The sequence below is a fragment of the Balaenoptera borealis genome (assembly GCF_965194805.1).
Source record: "Balaenoptera borealis genome assembly, chromosome: 10".
NCBI lineage: Eukaryota > Metazoa > Chordata > Mammalia > Artiodactyla > Balaenopteridae > Balaenoptera > Balaenoptera borealis.
The window spans coordinates 52,174,490-52,197,035 of NC_138874.1; the positions used below are offsets into that span (position 1 = coordinate 52,174,490).

General features: G+C 37.4%; 1 protein-coding gene across 5 annotated transcripts in view; it reads right to left on the bottom strand.

Annotated features, from left to right (window-relative positions):
- CTNNA3 (catenin alpha 3) overlaps nt 1–22,546 on the bottom strand; it is a 1,737,547-nt gene that overhangs the window by 184,956 nt on the left and 1,530,045 nt on the right. For all 5 annotated transcript variants that reach the window (XM_082408616.1, XM_082408615.1, XM_082408617.1 and 2 more), the window contains one exon: nt 9,957–10,049. In XM_082408616.1, coding sequence (XP_082264742.1) covers nt 9,957–10,049 — 93 coding nt within the window. The remainder of the gene's footprint in view (nt 1–9,956; nt 10,050–22,546) is intronic.

The following is a 22,546-nucleotide window of genomic DNA, read 5'->3' on the forward strand; positions in this document are numbered from 1 at the left end:
CCAATAGCTTCCTACCGTTCTCAAAATAAAAGCTAAATGTCCTACAATGGCTTTTGTGACCTACAAGATCAGGCCTCCTTTTTAGTCTCAGACCTCCCCTCACCTCATTAACACTTGCTTCCCAGAGCATTCCTTCCTTGAGGCTCTCCTACTTGCTATTTCCTCTGCTATGAAGGCATCAATGAGTAGAAAACGCTCTATTTAAAGCTTGATGGAAGGTTAGGTTCACTAACTAATAATAATGAAGATTAATTATTTCTAAAGATAAATAAGACAATTAGAAACAAGAGATAAACATACCAGGCATTTAAGATTAGTTACTAAGCATTAATTTTAACTGAGAACTTCCCAATAACCAAGGTAGGGTGAAATGTATATAGTTTAATGTAGTTCCACTGTCTGACAAGTGAGAGTATGTTAAGGTATTTGGTAACAATCTTTCCTGGATTGACATTTCAAGAACTACTTATTAAAATATTATAAAAAGTTTATAATAACAATGCTTTAAACTTTAATTTTCTCTGCCTAGATTTTTACACAGTGACTTATAAAGTCAGAGGAATGACACTAAATTTCAATTCGGGTAAAGAATTTGTATAAAACAAAGTTGAAACTTCCAGGTACAATACTTCACCGTGGATACAGAAAGATAGAGCCTAGCGACCTTAGCACATAAAAATCCAAAATGAATAAGTACACTGTCCTTTAGACTGCTTCTCAGCAGAAGTTTTTGTATCATTAAATCAATAGTGGCTAAGTATAAAGAAAACCTCTTGGAAATTAAGGGAGTCGAGCTCACCTTAAAGTACTTTTGTATTTGACGGAGTAAAAAAGGACAAAAGGTAGACAATTCAGACATGGGAAAAATCACAGCCTCAGGGATAGTTCTAACTACCAGGAACACAAGAATCAGTTTAGCAAATAAAGAGAGTTTTGGGATTTGTATGCCTAGAGGGCCAGGAATAAGGAGGCACTGTGAAGGACTTTGGCAAGAAGAAGAACAATTAATATTTATACCAGCAGGTACTGGGTAGTAGGGAGCCACTGAATATTTCAGAGTAGTGACCTAGCAATTTATAGTAAGATTTATCTGGTTCAAGTAAGTACAACTGTTGGAAGGGAGAAAGATCAGGAAAGAAATTAATGTACTCCCCTAGACATAATATATTGAGGACCTAGTGTACTTTTGAGGCAAGGTGGCTTACAAAAGGAAGGTGATCTTTATCTTCTTTCATCTAAATCTAGATTTGTACCAGGCAGTGTATGAGGCTCTGTAAATATAACACTAAATGAGACAAAAACATGTTCTCTGCACTAATGAGGTTTACTTAGGTTTACTGAATGGAGAAAAAAAAAAAGTCATCATATAAGAAATTATACCGGCACAATGAATGTCATGATATGGGAATCTCCATGTATTACAGATGGATGTTGGGAGGAAACTACACTTGGACTTGCATTTCAGTGAAGTCTAAGCTGATCTGGAATCCTAATGATGAGCAGGCTTTTAAAGATGAAGGGGAGGACAGGGAATTGAGGGAATTGTTTTCCTAAGAGAGGGACGTGAGGGCAGAGCCTGTGTCTTCTAGGAAGAATGATTTACATACAAGGGGTCAGGTTTGGAGAGAAAGTGGTGAAATGTGAGGCAGAAGAGAGGAGTGGGGAACAGATCCTGAAGTTCTCTTATGTAGGGCATTGAGGGATTGGATGGGGAGACACTGAGACCTATAAGAGGCTTAATGCATGGTGATAGATGACAGATTTGCACTGTAGAAACATGACACGAGTTCAAGTGAGGGAATGAACGTTCACAAAGCTAGAGGCAAGAGGCAATTTAGGAGTCTGCTATAGACAATCTAGTGCGAGACACCAGTGCCTGAACTAAGGTATTCACCAAGACAACCTTACACTCCTCTCAGCTTGACTAAGCTTTAGACAGACTTTTTCCTGACTCTAAGCTCCTGACTTCCTTTTTCTTAGAGAATGTACTTCATAAAATTTATAGCTGTAAATTCTTTCTCTGTCTCTGTGAGATGTAAATACCTTAATGCTTCTTGCCAGTTTTACAACTCAGGACTACCTTTCTCAAGGACCTGGGAGCCATCCCTTTGAAATGTAACCATCAAGGAAGATAGAGCTCTAACTTCCAGTCTCTGTGGGAGGGGAGGAGCTTAACTTTAGAGGGCACCTTGCTCCCAATTATAAAAGTACCTCCAGTCATGTCAATAGATAAAGTTCACTTTTCCTTTGGGTAAAGTCCAAAGAGAACATAGATGGCCTCCAATCCCCCTCACCCCACCTCTGAAAATTTTTCACCCCCTTGTTTCAGCAGAGTTGAACTCAGACTGAGTTCTGGTCTCTCTCCTCTATTGCAGTGGTCTTGAGTAAAGTCTTCCTTTTCTTTTTAACTTTGTCCAGTGCACATTTTCTTTGAAAGAAGTGATAGTGGAGGTGGTGAAAAAATGGACAAGTTCAGATAGAAGATAGTAAAACCAGTACTTATTGTATGATTAGCTGTAGGAAGGAGTAAAAAAAAAAAAAAAAAAAAAGATTCCCAGTTCAGACTTGTGCAAAAGAATTTACAGAAGCACCATAAGAAATATGGGAGTTAGGGTAGATTTGTGGGGTAAGATGATGCATTCAGGCTTAGAAACAGTGAGTTCCACAGGTGAGCTACATGAGGCAAGGAAACTTACAGGCCTGCAAATATATGCAGCCACAGCTCAGGAGACAGGACTTGGCTAAAGTCATGTACCTCTATATATGACATCTGAAATCTTGGGACTATATGAGCATATCCAGGAAAAGTGGAAAAAACTTGAGAACTATAGGGCTTACATCAAAACTCTAATGAACTCTAATGCATAAGAATAGACAGAAGAAGAGGAAACCATGAAGCACTGAGAATGATCACCCAGAAAGGAAAGAAAGCAGCGTTACCACCAAATACACAATAGAAATTACAGAAACAAGTGATGAGAACGTGCCCTACCTAGTGCAGTGCTGTTGAGTAATGTCATTTCATCAAGGCTTACCAGACCTGTGCTTTTCATAGCAACCTAAACCAAATTGTATCACAAAGAAGGTAATGCGGTCATGTCTCCATATTCTGTATGGTAATTCAGTATAAATTTAAGTCATTGGGAGTGTATTATGATAATAAATAGGGCCTATTAAAATGTTTCCAATTTTTAAAATACACCACTCATTCATGGCAATTTTTCTATTCTCATGGTTGAGGATATTCAGCGGACTACATGTTAAAAAGCAGCAATGAGGGTGTTCTCCCTACCATCAACATCATATTTAAGTGCACATGGCTTTTTTTTTTTTTTAATACCAAGAATCACCTCCAGTATTTTAAGATTTGATATGCTCCAATTCATTTGCTGCTGTTGACATTTTGGGGTTGTGTTGAGTAACCTAGCAACTGTTCTTATTTCTGTCCTAATTTACTTCTATTTATAGAGCATATAGAGACTCAATGGCCTCAATGATATTCTTTAAGGCAGGGCCGGTTTACAAACTGTATGCTCTTAAGTGAGCATAATGTTAAAGATAGGACAAATATTAGTCATCGAACTGACTACAAGTCACAATTTCTTTAATTCTGGGTCATCAGTAAATATGATGAATCTTTAAAAAGGTGTCATAACTTTATCATGCTGAAATATGATATGACTACAGCTGAAATTACAAAATTTTAAGTGTTTGTTTTTAATGTTATATTCATTAAATTTAATTTCAGCAATTAGAGACCACAGCCTCAAATACCTTCAAATAAAAATCTGGCCCTATTCAGCACTGTTAAATGAGTTCCCTTTTTCACTCCTTATCTATAGGACACTATGATCAAAGTTTAAATTATGTGAGGCAGAACAGACTTTTTGATTTCGTTTTTAGACCTTACTGGCTTTCAAGCTGTTTAGGCAGAGGGAAGAATCACTAGAACATCTGTCCGTCATGGACAGGGGTAGAGAAAGGTGATTTTAAATGACTACTTGCAAAACTGTCTCCAACATGCATCCTATAAAATATCAGGATGACTTTTTTCTGTTTTTATGAGTATGTACCATAAAATTAGAAAATTAAGCCCTATATACCTTGCTGAAGGTAACTGAGGACTCTAAGATAGAAACTAATAGATCACCAAGCTACCATAATTCCGCAAAGAAGAAAAACTCCCAGTGCAGGGCCAAGCATTCCAAAATCATTGAAGAAAATAGGAACTTGACAACTTTTGGGTAAAACTTTCTGTTCCTACTATCAAAAGTTCCTTTTTGTTATCATTATTTCAGTCCTACATTATGAATATAAATGTACATAAAAGTGCTAGCATCATTAAGAATCATATTAATACCATCTTCCTTTTAAGCTTTTAAGGAAGTTCCACATATGTCCCCCTCCTGAGGAAAAAAAAAATTTCAAAAGATTTTTGGTAATAGAGTGCTAAATATTTAGCCCCACAAAACCAGGAGACCAAAGCAGTCTTATACTGAAAGACTGAGAGATTTGTATTTACAAAGCTCCTTGAACTACTCAAAAGGAAGTAAAGTATAACATGAGCACACACAAATCTATACACATCTTGAAATTCATTTTTGTAAAAATCAAAACTTGAGCATTTTCTTTGTGTGAGAAATGAGCTTTCATATATCTAATCTTCAAAAACAACTATAAAATATACACTATTTTCTTCACCCATACTTTGAGCATTTTTGACTCCCCTTTACCCATTTCTCCCACTCCATCTATTAGTAATAATAGATATTATTATTATCACAATTTTACAGATGAGAAAACCGTAAGTTAGAAGTATAAACTAACTTTCCCAGGGTCATATGGATAGTAATTGGTAGAACCCTGATTTGAACCAAAGTTTATGTGACTCCAAAGTGCATGCTTTTAACTTCTACATTCTATTTATATAGCAGGGCCAAAAAAGGCAAGTCACTTTCTCACCCATTCTATTCACAAAACTCTTTCAATCCATTTTATTGAGTCTTTCTAAATCCACAGTTGTCTCCTAGGTAGGCCTGAGGAATACCCTTTTAGCTACCACCCTCCTGCACTCGCAGTTTCCTGAGTATCTATGGCTACTGCTGCCCAAATTGCCCACAATAAACCAGGGAAAATTTCTAAAAATTAGAATGCTCCCTTTATTCAAATATCACAGAAGCCAATGTGATAAGAGGCTGACTGAGGAGTAACTGCCTCTGTCTCTGGATCCTTTGCTTGGAGACCCCAGATTGCTGCCCAAGAAGTTCCTCCACGGTGTGATTCTACTTGAGTAGAATCCATCTCATCAGTGCAAAGTGATCCACCAGGGAGACTATCAGGGTCTGGGCATCGCTACATAGTTTCCAAATAGTAACCAACAAACTGATTTTGTTATTGATGGAAGACTGTAGTATTGGGGCATTTAGAAATTTGTGAGACTTAAACAGATCTGATACTAAGGCTTATGGCCTTCAGTTTCACGAGTCATCTTTCTGTTAGAGGAATTACAATATCGACACCATAATATGGCTGTAGCGATAGTACAGCAATGAAATCTTAAGGGATTATGAGATTCTACCCAAGTTTACAAGCATGCTACACTGGAAAGAGTATGGCTGGTACCAGAAGACCTGGGATTTGGCCCCATTTCTATATGACTTGCATAAACTACTGAAACTCTTTGAGTCTAATTCCTTAATTAGTAAAATCAAGAAAAACTTAAAAACCAAAATCCAGGGCTTTTGTTAAATAAGACAGCAATTTGGAAATATTCTATATAGGGTGTTAATGGTAAATGACACACCTCTGTTTAAATAGAAAATATGGCTCAACTTATATTTAATAAAATTTTTAAGAAGCTTTTAGGATTTACAAAAAAATCTTATTATCAGTGAGTTTAAGAATTTTATTTTCTTAGTCTATTTTAATTTCTTTCTGAGTTTTTAAGATAAGAGATGTCTATTTCATCCTTGCTAAGGGCATGAACAGAATAAACAATGAGCTCTGAAGAATGCTCTATAAACCTATAGCAAACCCACTCTCCTGTATCACTGTGGAACGCCTGATCACTGGATATAACCACAGGATCGGTCCAGTGAGTATTCATGTTTAATAATTAAGATAATCATTAATTTCCACCGCTGTTCCTCTGCCACCTCATAAGGCATGCACTATTGGTCTTTTAGTATTTTGCTCTCATTGACTGGGGACTCTAAATCATTATTTGTTGGTTACAGACCTTTACAATGCCCAGTGGCATTTGCCACCGATGACAGCAGTAACAGATGATGTTGAGCCAAAGCTACTGGGAGTGAAATGCAGAAAGTAAAATGATAATAAATAACTGCCACTCCATTACTAAACAGTGCCTAAGATTGGTTCTAGTACATGTTCGATATAGCAGAGTCTGCATAATCCAAGAACCAAAAAGGCATTTACTCCTCAGTAACAGCTGCAAATAAAAAGGAACCCAAACACTTGTCTTGTGCAGTGACCAGGAATTCTTCCTTGAGCATGGTGTGAGTATTCAAAAAATTCTCGACAGATTCCACTTCGAAATTTTATGGTATCTTCTCAAATTAATGGTATTTGGCAAATATGTCAAAAGGTATACTCTGGCCAGTGGACACAAACTTCAGGAAATGCTGGATAGAATACAAAGTCTCAAATGGCCATAAGACTGAACATATGGACTTCCCTGGTGGCGCAGTGGTTAAGAATCTGCCTGCCAATGCAGGGGTCCAAGCCCTGGTCCAGGAAGATCCCACATGCCGTGGAGCAACTAAGCCCATGTGCCACAACTACTGAGCCCACGCACCACAACTACTGAAGCCCGCGCAGCTAGAGCCCGTGCCCCGCAACAAGAGAAGCCACCGCAATGAGAAACCTGCACCAACCGCAATGAGAAGCCCGCACACCGCAATGAAGCGTGGCCCCCCGCTCGCCGCAACTAGAGAAAGCCCGCCCCCAGCAACGAAGACCCAACGCAACCAAAAATAAACATATATTTTATAAATAAATTTATAAAAAATAAAATAAAAAAAGACTGAACATATGAATATACTCTAAGTAAAGCGATGCAATTATAAGAAATACGGGAATATTAGGGATATAAGATGCCTGGGAGAGAACATAAAATCTATCTAAACATGATCTTAGTTCTGGTCAGGTGATTTAGGTAGAGGACAGATTTGAGCTATCCTCCTTGGCTAGTCATATAAACTTCAGGTATGAGAGCAGAATCTGTTGTAATAAACTCACAAGATAGCTATTCAATAAGAGGGTGTTATTGGAGCTAAGTTATCCATACTGTACAATAATCATTCTTTAAATTTTAAAAAATTTGTATTCTTCCTTTCTTTCAGATTGCTGTAGTATCCTTAATTCTGTTCTCTTTCATTCCACCGATGATCTATCAGGTTTGTTGTGGTGGGGTTCTCTGTCTGCTTTTTAGTAAAGGATTCTGCTAACTCTATGTCCTAAGTAAACCGACATGTGGTAATCACTAAAGTTCTTAGTGTGGAAACATAATCCACTTATTAGACAAGTTATATATCTGAGCCTCAGTGATCTTATTAGTAAAACTAGGATAATAATAGCAGTATAGCATAGCTAACATGATAATTAAATAAATAGTACATGCAATGTGACTACCTTTTCTCATTTTACCCCAAAAGCAGAGACTAAGAATGGAAGGTAGTTTATCTGGGGGAATAGATCTTAAGGAACAGAACTAGGGGCCTAAGAATGAATCAGGAAAGAAAGGAGAGCCAATCTAAAGATATGTTATCAAGCTGGTCACTGCTGTTGGAATTGGCTTGATCCCCTGGGGAACTTTTGAGGACTTGTGGAAAATGCACTTCTATATGGTTCATCCAAGGAATGGAAGAGTATTGGTTAAGAGTTGTTCTGGGAGGTGTTAGTGCCTCACATAAGGTTGTGTATGTATTAGACTATCTGATTTGCTTCCTGAGGGATTCCACACAGCAATTACAGGAAAGCCTCAAGGCAGGAAGTAAATAAAATCCAAGCTATTTGGAATGTATAAGGGAGATTTACAAAAGCAGAGAGCGGCTGGGTTGAATATAATGTTGCTTCCAGTAGATTTGATGGTGATGGATCTCTTTTACTAGATAGTGGTAAGGGTATAGCCCATAGGCATTCCAAATGAACTGGACTGTCAGGAAACTGCACAATGGAACACAAAGCCAGGATTCAGAGCACTTTCAGGGTGATTGCCACAAGGTTAGAAGCAGTGGCTTCTATGAAAGATTCTTAAGATCTGGAACCATGGAGATCATCAGCTTTATAACCACCATGGGCAAGTGGTCATTTAGCTGCTGTTTTTCCAAGAACAAAAATATAAATAATAATAAGAAGAAGAACCTTATCTTCTCAGCACATAAAGTTTATAAAACACTCTCGTATGCATTGCCTTCTTTGGAGTTATGAACAATGCTGTGAGAAGGTGTAGTATTATTCTCATTTTTCAGATGAAGAAATTTGAACTTTCTAAATTTTAAGTTTCTTAACCAAGGTTTCATTGTCTACATGTGATAAGGCAGAATGAGAACTAGGGCATGTTTATATTAATCCTAGCATCCTAAAAGGTGCCTTTATTTTAAGAAAATTCCCTCCGATCAGTTACTTTGTAAGCCCTGACACACATGCTCCACCTCCAGTAGCTCAGCCGCAGCCCAAGTGCATCAATCATTCACTTCACTGAAAGCATAAGCAAAGTCTCCCATTGCCAAAATTCATTTACAATTCCATTGCCATTTGTAAGATTTGATCTCTTACCGAGAATGCCTACCAGATTTGAAGGAAACTAACTCCAGGTGCTGTGTGTCCCCTGGCTACTACAGGACTTATAGATCAAATAATCAGCAAGAAATAAAACCTAAAGGAAACCAATATTTCTAATAAAACACAGGTATTGTGACTGACATATACCTGTTCTAGGCAATTTGAATATTTGAAAACACGGGACTTTCTTAAACATATCTGTTTCATACATCTCCAAATTTTACGACACTGAATTTAACTAATTAAATAATAATAATAATGATGATGATGATAATGATACTATTGCTACTTAGTTTGTTCTCAGTAATCATTACTGAAAACTTACTAAGAGTTAGGCACTGTGTTAAGTGCTCTATTCATTAATTTAGTTGATTTCCCACAGTAATCCTCATATAGAGAATACTATTAGTATACTTACTTTACAAATCAGAGAACAGAGGTAGAGAAAGGCTAAGTGAGTTTCCCAGTAACCCAGCAAGGAAGTGGCTGATTTAGATGTATTCCCAGGCAGTCTTAGCCACTATGCTATACTACCTGGCTTTCAGACTCAAGTTCTATAGTCTGTTCTCCAGTTGCAAGCTATCAGTAGCTAGGAAATCAAACTTTCACAAACTCCCAAGCATTGGGTATAAATAAAGTGAAATAGAACATCTCAGAGTAATTCAAAAATTGATGGACATCATTGGAGAGAGAGTGTGTGTGTGTGTGTGTGTGTGTGTGTGTGTGTGTGCGCGCACGCGCGTGTTGAGGGGGGCAGAAGAAAGCATTGTAGAAGGGAAGAAAAGTAGAGGAATATTGCCTCAGAAGTTGATTTTTCTCCCCTAGAATTTCCAAGTATATTTACAACTTCGTGGTTTCTCTTTTCTACTCTAAAGAAACAGGTACAAATTTCACTTTGATATTCCCATGACTGCTCTAAAGACCAAAAGTAGTACGGAGTGATTCACTACCTAACCAGAAATGGCCTCACTGTGAGCTTGCGAGGTAGAGGAAATCATTCCCTTCATGATGCTGCCCCTGCCTTCTAAGGCTCTTCTCCCTGTGCTTTACAAGACCAGCCCCAAATCCAGGAATCCCTACTGTGAGAGGCTGCCTGGATTGACAAGGAGAGGGCACGGCACACAGCTCTTCCCCGCAGGGAGGGGACTCACCCGGTCAGTTTTCCCTTCAGTCTGAACACTGGTGTGACTGCGGACCTCGTGATCTTCTTCCAGGTCAGAAACATCCTCTAGTTCCTCTGGAGTCTATAAAAAGAAAGCAAAACACTGCTGGTGGAAATGCAAAATGGTAACCAGGCTGGCAGTACATCAAAAAGGAAGCACAGAGTTATCAATACGACCCAGCAACTCCACTCCTAGGTATATATGTAAGCAGCTCTTTGTAGGAAACTGCCCTCAGTAGGAAGCCCCTTTCACTGTCGCTTTAGCAAAGCTATATTGTAACTAACTTTTAAACCAGGCACCGCAATGCTCTACTCATCTCTGGCTCAAGCACACCTTTCAAATCTTTTAATCACACGAAACATTGCCTAACTTGTCTGATCTTTCCATAGATCAAAGAAGTAGAAATGAAGAATAAGTAATTAACAGATGACCAGACCTCTTCCCTAGCTTCCCCTTCAGTAATCTCAAGAACAAACTGTGTGAACGAGAAAGCATCTAGAGGAAGATCACAAGAAGTCACTGAGCCTGCATACAGTGGGAGGGGGTGACAACTCTGACCCCTATCCCAATGATTAACTGGGATTACTTCCTTTCTTCCCTTTAAAAGCTTTCAGGCCCGAGCAGAATCTTCAGAGGTGGTTTCTGGGGGATGTTGAATTCCCCGTCTCCCCAGATTGCCAGCATTTTGATTAAAGGCACCTTTCCTTTCTTTATCTCTTGAGTATTCATTTCTTAAGTGGTGACCAGCAGGACCCAATCCATTCGATAACACACCCAAGAGAAATGAAAACGTATGTCCACACAAAAACTTGTAAATGAGTGTTCACAGTAGCACCAATCATAAAAGCCAAAAAACATATCTAGTGATGAATGAACAAACAAAATGTGGTATATCCATACAATGGAGTATTACTTGGCATAAAAAGGAGTAAGTACTGATACATGCTACGACATGGGTAAACCTTAAAACTATTATGCTAAGCGAAGAAAATCAATCACAAAATAGCACATTTCTGTATGATTCTATGTACTGGAAACTCTAGGACAGTCAAATTTATAGAGACAGATATCTGATCCGCTGTTCCTAAAGGAAGGAGTGGAGGAGAGGGTTGGGAGCAGTGACGCTAATGGGTATGTGGTTTCTCTTTGGGATGACAACAAAGTGCTGCAATTAGATAGTGGTAACGGTCACACGATCTCAGGAATATATTAAAAACACTAACTTCTGTACTTTAAAATGGTGAATTTTATGGTATATGAATTATATCCCAACAAATTTTGAAAGAAAAGGAAAGCAAAAATGATCAGAAGGACATTTTTCTCTGAGTAGCAATTTGGCTAACCACTATGTGCTTACCACAAACCAAGGTGTTTACAGGTGATAAATAAATGGAATAATTATCATTAAAACCATATGACATCAAAACACCAAAAATTGAGAAATTAAATTTTCTTAGAACTTAATAAGTTAACATCAACTTTAGTGTCTATTCTAAAGAGTTAACCTACTTTCATTTCTTTTTTTTCTTGTTTTTCATTTCAGCTTAAACATCTCTTGTTCAGGGAGGTGTCTTGATTAAGAATCCCCTAAACTGGCTTGAGCTCCTCTGCCAAGCATTTCCTGAAGCCCTTTACTTTCACTATCACAGTGCTCATCATACTTTATGGTAGCATTGTTTGTTGAATTAGTAAGCCAACGGTTGAACTGTCTGTTCTTTGAGGTAAGGGCTAGGTCTGCTCTGCTTACTATCATCTCACCGCAACCTAGTATTAACACATACATGCTTTTGAATGAATGAAGCAAAATTATCAGTGATAGCCAAAAATACAGCTGGATATGAGCAAAACAAAACATATCAACAGCAACAACAATTTGTCCTCACTGAACCTCTACTGTGCTTCCATCTTCTGTATTTCAAACTAAATTTTTAAATTTGCTTTTTGTTGTTTTTCTCTGCTCAAGGTTTCCAATCCCTCAGTCCCACCAGGGCAATAATTTAAAGATATCAGTCATTATTGCAAATACAAGTATTGCAAAGTAAAGTCTTTATTGCAAATATAAAGTACTTAACGAGAATTCATTTAATATTTTAGTTTACACAGTCTCAATTTTAAACTCGGATTCCTTTGTTACAAAGCTCTGGTGAGAAATCCAAAATACAAACATTTAGGTTTCGTGAAAAATATCCAAAAGTGAAAGTGGAAGGTGTCTTGCATATACACCTGGCTGTTAAAGGGTGGAAAGGGGCAGGACCTGCCTCCTCAGAACAGCTCCGGTTTCCCTTAAACCTTGCTCAGCACACAGGCCCTTTGTTTATTTTCAGGGCTGTGAAGAGCTTTCCTTCCCTGGGGCCACTCCAGACATGGGAACTTGCAATGATTAGCTCACACTGTGGGGCAAAATTACCAATTTCCTAACTACTAATGGTCTCAGAGTCTTTCTCAGCTCATGGATCTTTAACCAGCAATTTCTTTGTTCTCTGACACTTGCACTGAGCAGCTCCCATCACTTTGCATTGATTTCAACTGACTCTCATTGGATATTAATATCCACCCCCCCACCAAAGCCTCCAGTGTGCTAAGTAGTTGTTATCTATACGTTGATCTCTATATGCAGTCCTTCTTTGCTGCAACTACGTGCAGCTATGATCACAGGGCAATTTACTCTCTCTTCTTAGGTATTAATAGCATGAGTTTGCCATGAGGGAATTTCTGTACAATCACATATTTCATTATTAGCTATTTTTGTGTATTCTTCCCAAATAGTCTTCAGAAAGGATCTCTACAATTTCCCTCTTGATACATTACCAACCCCTGTAACATCTGAATAAGTTCAACTGATCAAATTCCTTTTCTTGAGTCCTGTTGTTTTGCAGCTGAAGGCTGTCTGGTGCCCCTACTGTGATCTGTTTCTTATAAATGTCTGTTGTTTATTACTTGGATTATACTCTATCACGTGGTGACATATGACTTCATCATCAATCCCAGTATTCTGTGCAATTCGAAAATAAAGTGACTTAACCAAAATTAAGAGCAATTGCTGCTCTCAGAAGTCACAAGTACCATTTTTGTTGGTGATACTGCAGAGAGAGATAAGCCTACCATTTACACCCACGTACTTATGTACTTTTCGTTATCTTTAACAGGGGACTAATAGTTTTCTTGCAAAACCACCACAACTGACCTCTTCTTTTCATGAACAAAATCAGTGGGGGAGTGTTCAAAACACTTGCTGGCAGCATTTTGCATTCTGTAAGGTAAGCAGTTGGATGGTATTGTAAAAATAAAAAGTTAAATACACAATGTTACAGTTTAAGTGGAAACTAAGAAAGAAATAGGAGTACTCTAATCATTTTGGGGGTGTACATTAATGCCTTCAAGCTGAAGACAAATAATAACAGAAAGAGCAAACATTTTAAAAAGGGAGGAGGGAGGATGGGCTGCCCTATATTTACACTCTTAGAAACAGCTTGCTTTTACTCATCTAGTCACTTTGGAAGGTTAAACTTCTGGAAGGTGTGTGTATGCGTGTGTGTGTGTAACTTGTGTATGTTTCTAATCAATTTTCATCCTGTGGGAGGGGAAACCAACTATCTTAGATCAGTGTCATATAGGAGAAAGACCGTAAACTGTTGAATAATACAGACCTGAATTTGAATTCTGCCCCTCCAGTTAGCAATTACAGAATGTTGGGCAATGTGTCTCCTTTTAAACTTTGGTTTCTTCAGAAAAAAATTTTGGATAATGATACCTAACCCTGAAGATTGTTGTGAGACTCAATTGTACTGAGAACACTTTAAGTGCTTAGTCCACAGACACAGCTGGGGTGCAACAAAGGTCGTTTCTTTCTGTCTAGTGTTTGTTCTCCTCTTCCCTCACTACCTTATCCCTCATCCCATCACAACCTTTTAGATTTGTATGATAAAACTTTTGTGGCAATTTGGATGCCTCCATTTTACTCCATATCCGTTACTCTGGATTAACACGATATTTACTAGCTGCCTCTAGTTATGTTCACCTGATTTTTAGTATACAATGTCATTGTGCTAACAGGGTATAAAATAATTCCACATACAGTGCTTTCTTCTAAATTTCAAGTAAAGATCTCTTTTGATCCGATTTTAATCATGTATAAGAGTAAGATTATCTCTTAAGTTGGTCCCAGCAGAGATACACTCTAACATAGATTCTCAGGGATGACAGAAATAACTTTCCTTCTCTAAGCTGAGTTGTCTCTAAACCAGACCAATAGGAAGATATCCTAATTTTTCTGGAAAAAGTGATGTTAAACTCAGTTATTACTCATTTATTTCTCCTATCAGAATTCAGGAAAACTATTTCATATTTTCCTATTTTAACTCTTGCTTATTGTGAAGGCTTCCTTAGGCAACCCAAAGTGATTTGAAATTAGCTGAGTTTCCTCCACCTTTAAATAGCAAAAATATTACCTAATCCTTAGGGTTACTGTGAAGATAAAAGAAGATGATGGACGGGAACATTATTCAGTGACTAGAAAAATACTGAATGTTCAATATTGTTTATGATTATTATAAATTACTATTACAGTACTTTAAGATCTCACATTTTTTATGTAAGAGTCCAGAAACAAGTATAGAACATGAAAATAGTCAGGCTGAGGTTTTTATATAGAAACTGAGGATGCAACAAACAGCAGTAGTACATGAAACTTCAGGGTCACAATAAATTGGTGGTGAATATATATAATTTTAAATATATATTTATTGAGGTATAAATGACTGCATTTATATTGCTTTCTCACCCTCCACACAAAGGAGCTCAAGGCTTTCTATAGACTTATCTCATTAATTCTTTCAGCATCCTTAATGAGACAGGTAGGCAGTATTATTATACCTTAAAATTCACTTGCACAAGACTTTATAAATGTTAAATATTTAAATATAAGGAAATAAATTTGTGGCCACCAAAACAGCAAAAATAAGGAAGGAAAGAAAGAGGGAAAGAAAGAGAAAGAGGGAGGGAGGGAAGGAGGGAGGAAGGAAGGAAAGAAGGAAGGAAGGAAGGAAGGAAGGAAGGAAGGAAGGAAGGAAGGAAGGAAGGAAGAAAAAATAAAGAAGGAAAGAAAAAGGAAAAAAAAGATAGTCTAGGAAATAGGAGTCATACTTGGCATTTTCTTCTCAGAATTAAGGTTGAATTCTAAACCATACACATGATTTGATCATAAATCATACTTCTCTGACTATCCCTCAATGGCTTACTACAATCAAATAACTGCCACAACAATGTCAGTAGTGGTCTGACACAGAGAAGGAATTATGCTGCGGATAGTATTCTGAAACAGGAAGCTGCAATAACATGTTCAGTGAGATTATCTTAGCTGAGGTGATAACACAGGCTGATTTTGGAAAGTTAGGAGAGACCAGAATTAAAATACATTAAAAAAAAAAGGAATAGATATAACAATAGCACAATTCAAACTATAGAAAACTAAAAAACACCCCTTGCTGAATGCACACACACACATACACACACACACATACTTTTTTATTTTTCTTCAAGAAATCAATATTCTGTTCTTGGCATTTATTGACAAGGTTGTTGATCCTTTTCCTGAGCCACTGTTTTTCTAGTTTCCAAGTCCTATAAATTATTTAAAGGGTCACATCTCAGAAAAATGTAACCATCACATTTAACTGTCAAGCATTTCAAAATATTACCAGAAGATAAAGTATACAACTGGTTGTGTGTTACACATGGGCTTTTTAAAACTACAGACCCCTGGAATCAGCCTTTGAGGGAGAGGCCCAGTAACCTGTATTTTTATAAAGTTGTACAAATGATTCTGATGTGTAGTTCTTCATGAGAACCACTGGCCTGACACTGAATTTATTTTAATTTTTTGATTGGTTTGGGCTTAGTTAAGTGTCCCTGTAACAATATGAGTTGCAAGACTGTCGTGGCAATAGTTAATCCCAGATCTTCCCTGTCACCTGAAATGCAGCCATTTTGCATTTTAAGTATGCCTTCCATTGCTTGTCAGTTGGAGGGTTAATTTATCACATTCTTGGACAGATAATGAGTAAGTGGCCAGAAGCCATTTTGACTATTAAACTAAATTATACACTCAGTTGGAGCTGCCAGAGTTGTCAGAGACAAAGGACTCGGTTTCTCACGGCAAGCACTATGGATCCCTAACACATGGACTTTTTCTACTCCTCAAATAGGCCCCAATCATCAGTTCATTCCGCATCAAGATCTTGGCTCCTAGTATCTACTGCTCTCCTGCCTGGCATGCTCATCCTGCAGCTTTCACACAGCTGACCTTTCTACCATGGGAGTTCAGATGGCCTATACTCAACCCTATCCAGTCTTCCCTGGTCAGCCCATCTGAAGTTAACGCTTTTTCCTACTTCATTTATTAATTATATCACACCCTGTGCATTTTTCTTTAGCCCTCTTGTTATGATCATAACCTGAAATTATATTTTTCTTCTTTTTCCTTTTTTTTTTTTGGGAGGGGGGAAGGAGATACGTTTTGGTCTTGCCACATTAGAATACAACATCTATGAGAATAGGGATGTTGTCTGTCTTGTTTACCATTCTGAGCACCCCAAACAGCATATACTAGGTACTCAGTAAAGATATCCTAAGTGAATAAGGGAACAAATGATTTAATGACCAGTAAGCTTTGGTACGAATGTCAGAAGAAAGTCTTAGGAACATTTTTGAGCTATGGAGTAAGCCTTTCCTTTCTGCCTTCAGTAGGTGTTGATTTAATAATTCCTTGCCTAAGGGAAAGTCTGAGGCAAAAATTACCAGATTTTGTTTTTTAAAAATAAAGCCTATGGAAATTAGAGATAATAGATTTTGCACATAGAGAAATTTTCCACAAGTTCAAAATTCTCAGACTTGGAAGACCACGAAGATGTGTAGGCATCCCACGAGCAGTGCAGTATGAATAAAACAAGACTTGAGAGAAAATGCCATCTTCTAAACTCAGACCAGAGTTTCAAGTCTCACCAGGGCCCTGTGGCACAAACTTGTCATGGAAACAGTAAGTAGTAAACCTGAAGGAGCCACAAGGGCTAGAACAATGGACATTTCATTGGTAACAAGTGGGGGGAAAATGACAAGAGACTGTTAGGTCTCTCTGATACCCTGATAAAGCCTAAGTCTCTAGAAAAGAGTTTCTCCACCTTGGCACTATTGATATCTTGGTCTGACTAATTCTGGTTATAAGAGGCTGTCTTGCATATTGTGGGACGTTTAGCACCACCCTTAGCTTCTACTCACCACATGCAGAGGGCCCTCTCAAATTGTGACAATCAAAAATATCTCCAGACAGCTCCAAATATCCCCTGTTAGGGAGGGCAGGAAATCACCCTTGTTTGAGAACTACTGCTCTAGAACTTTGGTTCACCTGGCCCAACACAGGTGGTAGGGGTAAGTGGTCCTACATAACTGGTAAGGGGGAGGACCAATTACTATGTTTAAATTTCCCATGAGCAAAGTTAAAATTTAGTTGACTTAAGGAAGATAAAAATAAAAAGTAATTTTTTTTATTGTACATCTCAATTTGTGGACTGAAATTCATACCCCATAGAATACCATTATGGTTACAAGATGGAAGAGGGCACTCTTTATTCATTTTAGTCTTAACCAAAAAACTGGAAGAAAATATCAGATGAGTTATGAAAATTACCAACTTGGTTATAGTCTTAATACCAGCACTTAATAAGCTGCTTTCATTCTGTGGTACTTCTTTTCAACTTTTAATCATAATGAAGACATTATTACCTAAAGAAATGCAGTGATAATCCAAGTTTGCTTGATCAGGCATAAAGTGGTTAGGGAAAAAGTCATCTCAACTAACATGTTGGAGTGTCTATTTTTATGTATTGATATATAAACACAGGCTATTATGATAGAGTCTGAGGATCTTGAAACAAATAAAGCAATCTTTGCCCTTAGGAGAGGTAAAGGACAAAGATATTAAATGGAAATTTAAAAAAATTCCCTAGAGTTATATGGTTTGAGACAGATTGGTGAGACATGGAGAAATTTCCTTAGAATTGTCAGGCAAAGAGGGGAATGAGCATAAAGTGTCCCAGGGCAACCTGGGAAGATATTTCTTGTATTGTCAGAAAGCTGCTAGGCTTGTGTTATGGTGGTAGGTTGATGAACCTGAAGTTATGTTACCTGGGTTTTCATTCTAACTTTGCCATCCATTAGTTGTATGTTGTTGGGCAAATCTCAGAATTTTCCTCTGCTTCAATTTATTCATCTTTAAAATAGGAATGGAAAGTAAGAAAAACTTGATAATTTCTGCGAGTCCTTTTAGTTTTAAGATTTTGGGAGTTTATGCTTAAACTGAAAGCATAACATTAATATTAATCTACATGAAATGTTTCCTCAGCACTAGGAGATCTCAACCGTAGGGGAGACCTGGTAAATCTTTTGAGTTCAGTTGATTGAAACGTAATTCACTCCAATTCATCATATCACTTAGAAACATGGTTAATCTGATGAGCACATATATCTTCTCATGGTCACAAGGAGAGAGAAGGCATCTAGTATTGTTCTCAATTTTATAAACTGAGTGTCTCACACAGTGCCTGGCAACAAGTTGGTACATGGAAAATATGGTTTTTAATGAATGAACACATCAAAGAAAATAAATAAGTAAATAAAGAAGGATGCAAATAAAGATGTATTTCTCCATTTTTCCCAATAGAGCAATGGCAGATTTTCTTCTTATAATCTTTCAAAAAATAATTCAAAACTGCCTTTAATTACCATTATTATTCCTCTATGTTTCACAAGTCTTTTTTTTTCTCTCTCTTTTCCAGCATGTTAAGAATATAGCACCATGTGAATCATTCCATATGAAGAACTAAGGAGCCTGAGTATTATACCCCTTAAAGGTTACAACAATTGAAATGCAGTTTGAGAAAGCAAAGTCACAGAATATAAAAAATATAGCCTAAAGTAAGATAAAAAAAGAGTACATCTATAATGTACAAGAAGATATGATTAAACATATAGTCAAATAGGACAACTTTGGCAGATAAATCTTGAGCATGTAGAATATTGCTGTCAAAGGAGACACAGCCCTGAGCCTAAGCTGTTCATCTATTTCAAATGAATTGTCTGTATTTGTTCACTACTTAGAAACTTACCCAGGCCAGCAGCCATCAAACAGCCAATCATTTGATACCTTACACTTGAGTCTGGATTATGACGATTTTCAAAGGAGGTGATCATTATAATCACTTAAGTTTATATAAAGCCTTTCTAAGGACTCAAGCAATTATAAAATCACATAGGGTAAGTCATATTTTAACCTCAGCCCCTCCTTCTATCAGGAAGACTGTGGGCAGTCAACTCTCTGATTCTGAGACACTAATGAAGCTAATAACTGTAGAAAAGCACCCAGCAAATCAGCAAGATGGTCATAAATGAAAGGGGCATCATCAATATCATTGTACTTTTTCAACCACCAGATGAGTTGGTGATCTAGCTCTGATTCCAGGACTGCATGTCTAATTCATGAAAACTGTTCTAAGAAATCATAAGAAGTATTCCAGCTTGAAGGAAGACGAATGAAGCCATGAAGAATGGGGTTTGGATGAAAGCATATTTTTGGAAAGTTAAAATATTGAAATATCTAGACTCAAATCAGGACCCTTGAATTCTTCTCTTTGAGAACAGAAAGGTAAGATAATCATTTTTAACTGAGGTCTTAATATAATTCATTAACAACACTCTGCTGGGGTTTTCCACATTTCTTTTCTCATTCAATCTTAACAATAAACCTGAAGAGGTAAATGTTACCATTTTAATACCACAGTTGAGGAAACTGCGCCTTCGAGTTAACGGAACCTAATCTAATATCACAGAGCTAACAAAGGGCTGCTTCAAAGAGGATCCAGGGCTCATTTTACGAGCCATGTGGCTTGGAAGTCACAGTGCATGATAAATGTGGGGGTTGAGTAGTTAAAACTTACAAGTCTAGAAAATGAGCTTCAAACAGCATGAATATACTGCTCACAGAGCAAGGTGGGTCAGATATTTAGGGGCTTTGATCAGTGCGCTATGACCGGTCCTTATCTCTTCATACCCCCGCCAGATACAATGTCTGGACCTCAGTAAATTTGATGCCTGGAACCACGGATGATTCAGCTCTTCCTTACCGCTTTACTGCCACCTATCTTGAACCATATATTGTCTTTGAAAAGCCAACTCAAAGAAATCCTGCTTGTTTCTCAGGCTGGCACACTGGCTTTAAGTTATACAAGCTTGAAACCAATTCAGTTTTGGCCCATAATATGATAGCATGAGCAAAAGCTTGCCAATGGATCTGCCAAAAAAAAAAAAAAAAAAAAAGGCTCCTGAGTTATTTCTTTTTCTTCTCTTTTCTTTTAAAGTTCTATATAAATTAGGCTATACTAATCAGCAAAACTACTAAATGTGTTTTGGACAGAGCTGAGTTTATATCCTATTTATAACCTATTTCCAAATTATAAACAGAAAACCTAAGGTAAGTAACTTGCCAAAGTTCTTATGGCAAGGCAGAGACTGTGACGCAACAGAATATAAAGATTGCATATCTGGATTCTAGGTCAAATGCTGCCTGTAGTAGCTTGTGACCTCAAACAAGTATTTAACTAGTTGAGAACTCACCTTCTTCAGCAGTAAATGAAAGGACTGAACTAAATGATTTATAAAATCTCATTCAATTCTACTGTTCACTCTATAAGTCTATTGCAGGTTTGGTGACACTGTATCAGGAAAGATATTTTTTTTTTTCAAGAAAATTCTGAATTAGCAGTATACTCTTTGGTTTGGAAATGCTAAACACAACTTTAGATCCCAAGTCCCCTTTGGTTTGTTAACCTCTCAGGAGGGTAGAAACAACTTTTTATACTTACTTTGTCCAGGACTACATAGGACCAAGTTAGGGCTCTTCACAGGCAGTAACTGATGATGCCACGGAGAACTGCGGCAGTACAGTTACGGTCACTGCGCTATAGGTGAGAAATGTGCTGTTGCTGGAAACGACGCAATAATGAAAGTAAGCGTAGTAGTGGAGATGGTGGTAATGGTGCTGGTGGCAACAGAGGCAGCAGATGACTAATCACACAACCCGACCTTTAACTCTTAGGCGTGCACACTGCTACCGTGAATATCAGACACATTCTGCTGTATTTGACGAAGGAAAAGTTCAACTTTTCCATCAAACCCTATGCCAAACAGACTCTATCTATGTGAATGTGTGTTCTTATCTTTAGAATAAACAGCTGAAGAGAGGTTATCTAACTTAAAAATTATCAATTTTTTTTCAAAAAATCTATTTTACAGATGTTAAAACGAGTTTCAGAGAATATCTAAGGGCAAAGAAAAAGCACTTAATACTCTTAATACTCTTAACAATGTATACGTACATATATTCTAATTACATAAAACAATGTATATATATATATGAGAGTGTTAGAGTGTTATATGTGGCTTTCTTCTTTATAATTGAATTGTTTCTAAATTTTTACAATATATATTTATTATGTTTATCATCAGGGGAAAAAACAAGCAATGAATGTTACAAGAAAATCTGCTTAAGGTTGAATACGCCACTTCAAGGACATATCAGCAATAAAAAAAGAGCAAGATTGCAAAACTCACTGCACGGGAGCAGAGCTGGCCTTGTCACTTTGCAATAGGTCTATCAGTGTGGCACTGTATTTGAAGCTGGTGTGGACACAGACAAAAGCTCTCAAGAGGGGAGAGGAAAATTGCAGCGTAGGTCTTCATTATCAGAGCACACACTAAAGAAGACTGATAGCAGATACAGAGATCTATGCCTCATCAGGGCCTTATACTGTTCCCCCATATTGCATGGTCTCCTTCTTAGCTCTGTGGATCCACGAAAGCAGTTGCTGTCTTATTCCATGGATCACATTTTTAGTGTCCTGGAAATTGCTTTTATAAAAGTATTCTGTAATAAAGATTTTGTGGGAAAGAAGAGTTGTAGTGTGACTTCCCAGCAGGTATATATATTTTTTAACCTATAGGAAATCTTTTACTTCCAGAAATTATTAGGCAGCCAGGCATAATATCAATGGTCCTAACCAAATTCATCTATCTAGATTTGCAAAGTAATCCCAAGCACAGTAATAAAGCAAAAACCTGCCTGCTGTGTTCCAGCCACGGGTATTATGTAAGGCTAAGCAGGATGTCCGCACCTGACACTCCTATTTCACACTGAACTAAAAAACGGAAAACTATGAAAGAAGTTCCACATTACAGAGGAGATATTGCTCGATAAGACAGTAATTCAGATCTATGTTAGACTTTTTGTACATATTATTCAGGGTTATTGGATTGAAGTTTGTTTTATGGGACATAAGAATTCCCTACACTAGTAGAATAAAGTTGCCTAAGTTGGCAGCTTATATATGAAACAGAACACTAGAATGCAGCAAAACAAATATTTGGACAACCCCTAAGGAAGAATTATGCTCTCTCTAAAAGGGATTTTTAAGTCCCCAAACTAAAAGGCCTATTTGTAGAAGCGAGTGAATACATCATCGTTGAAGATGTAG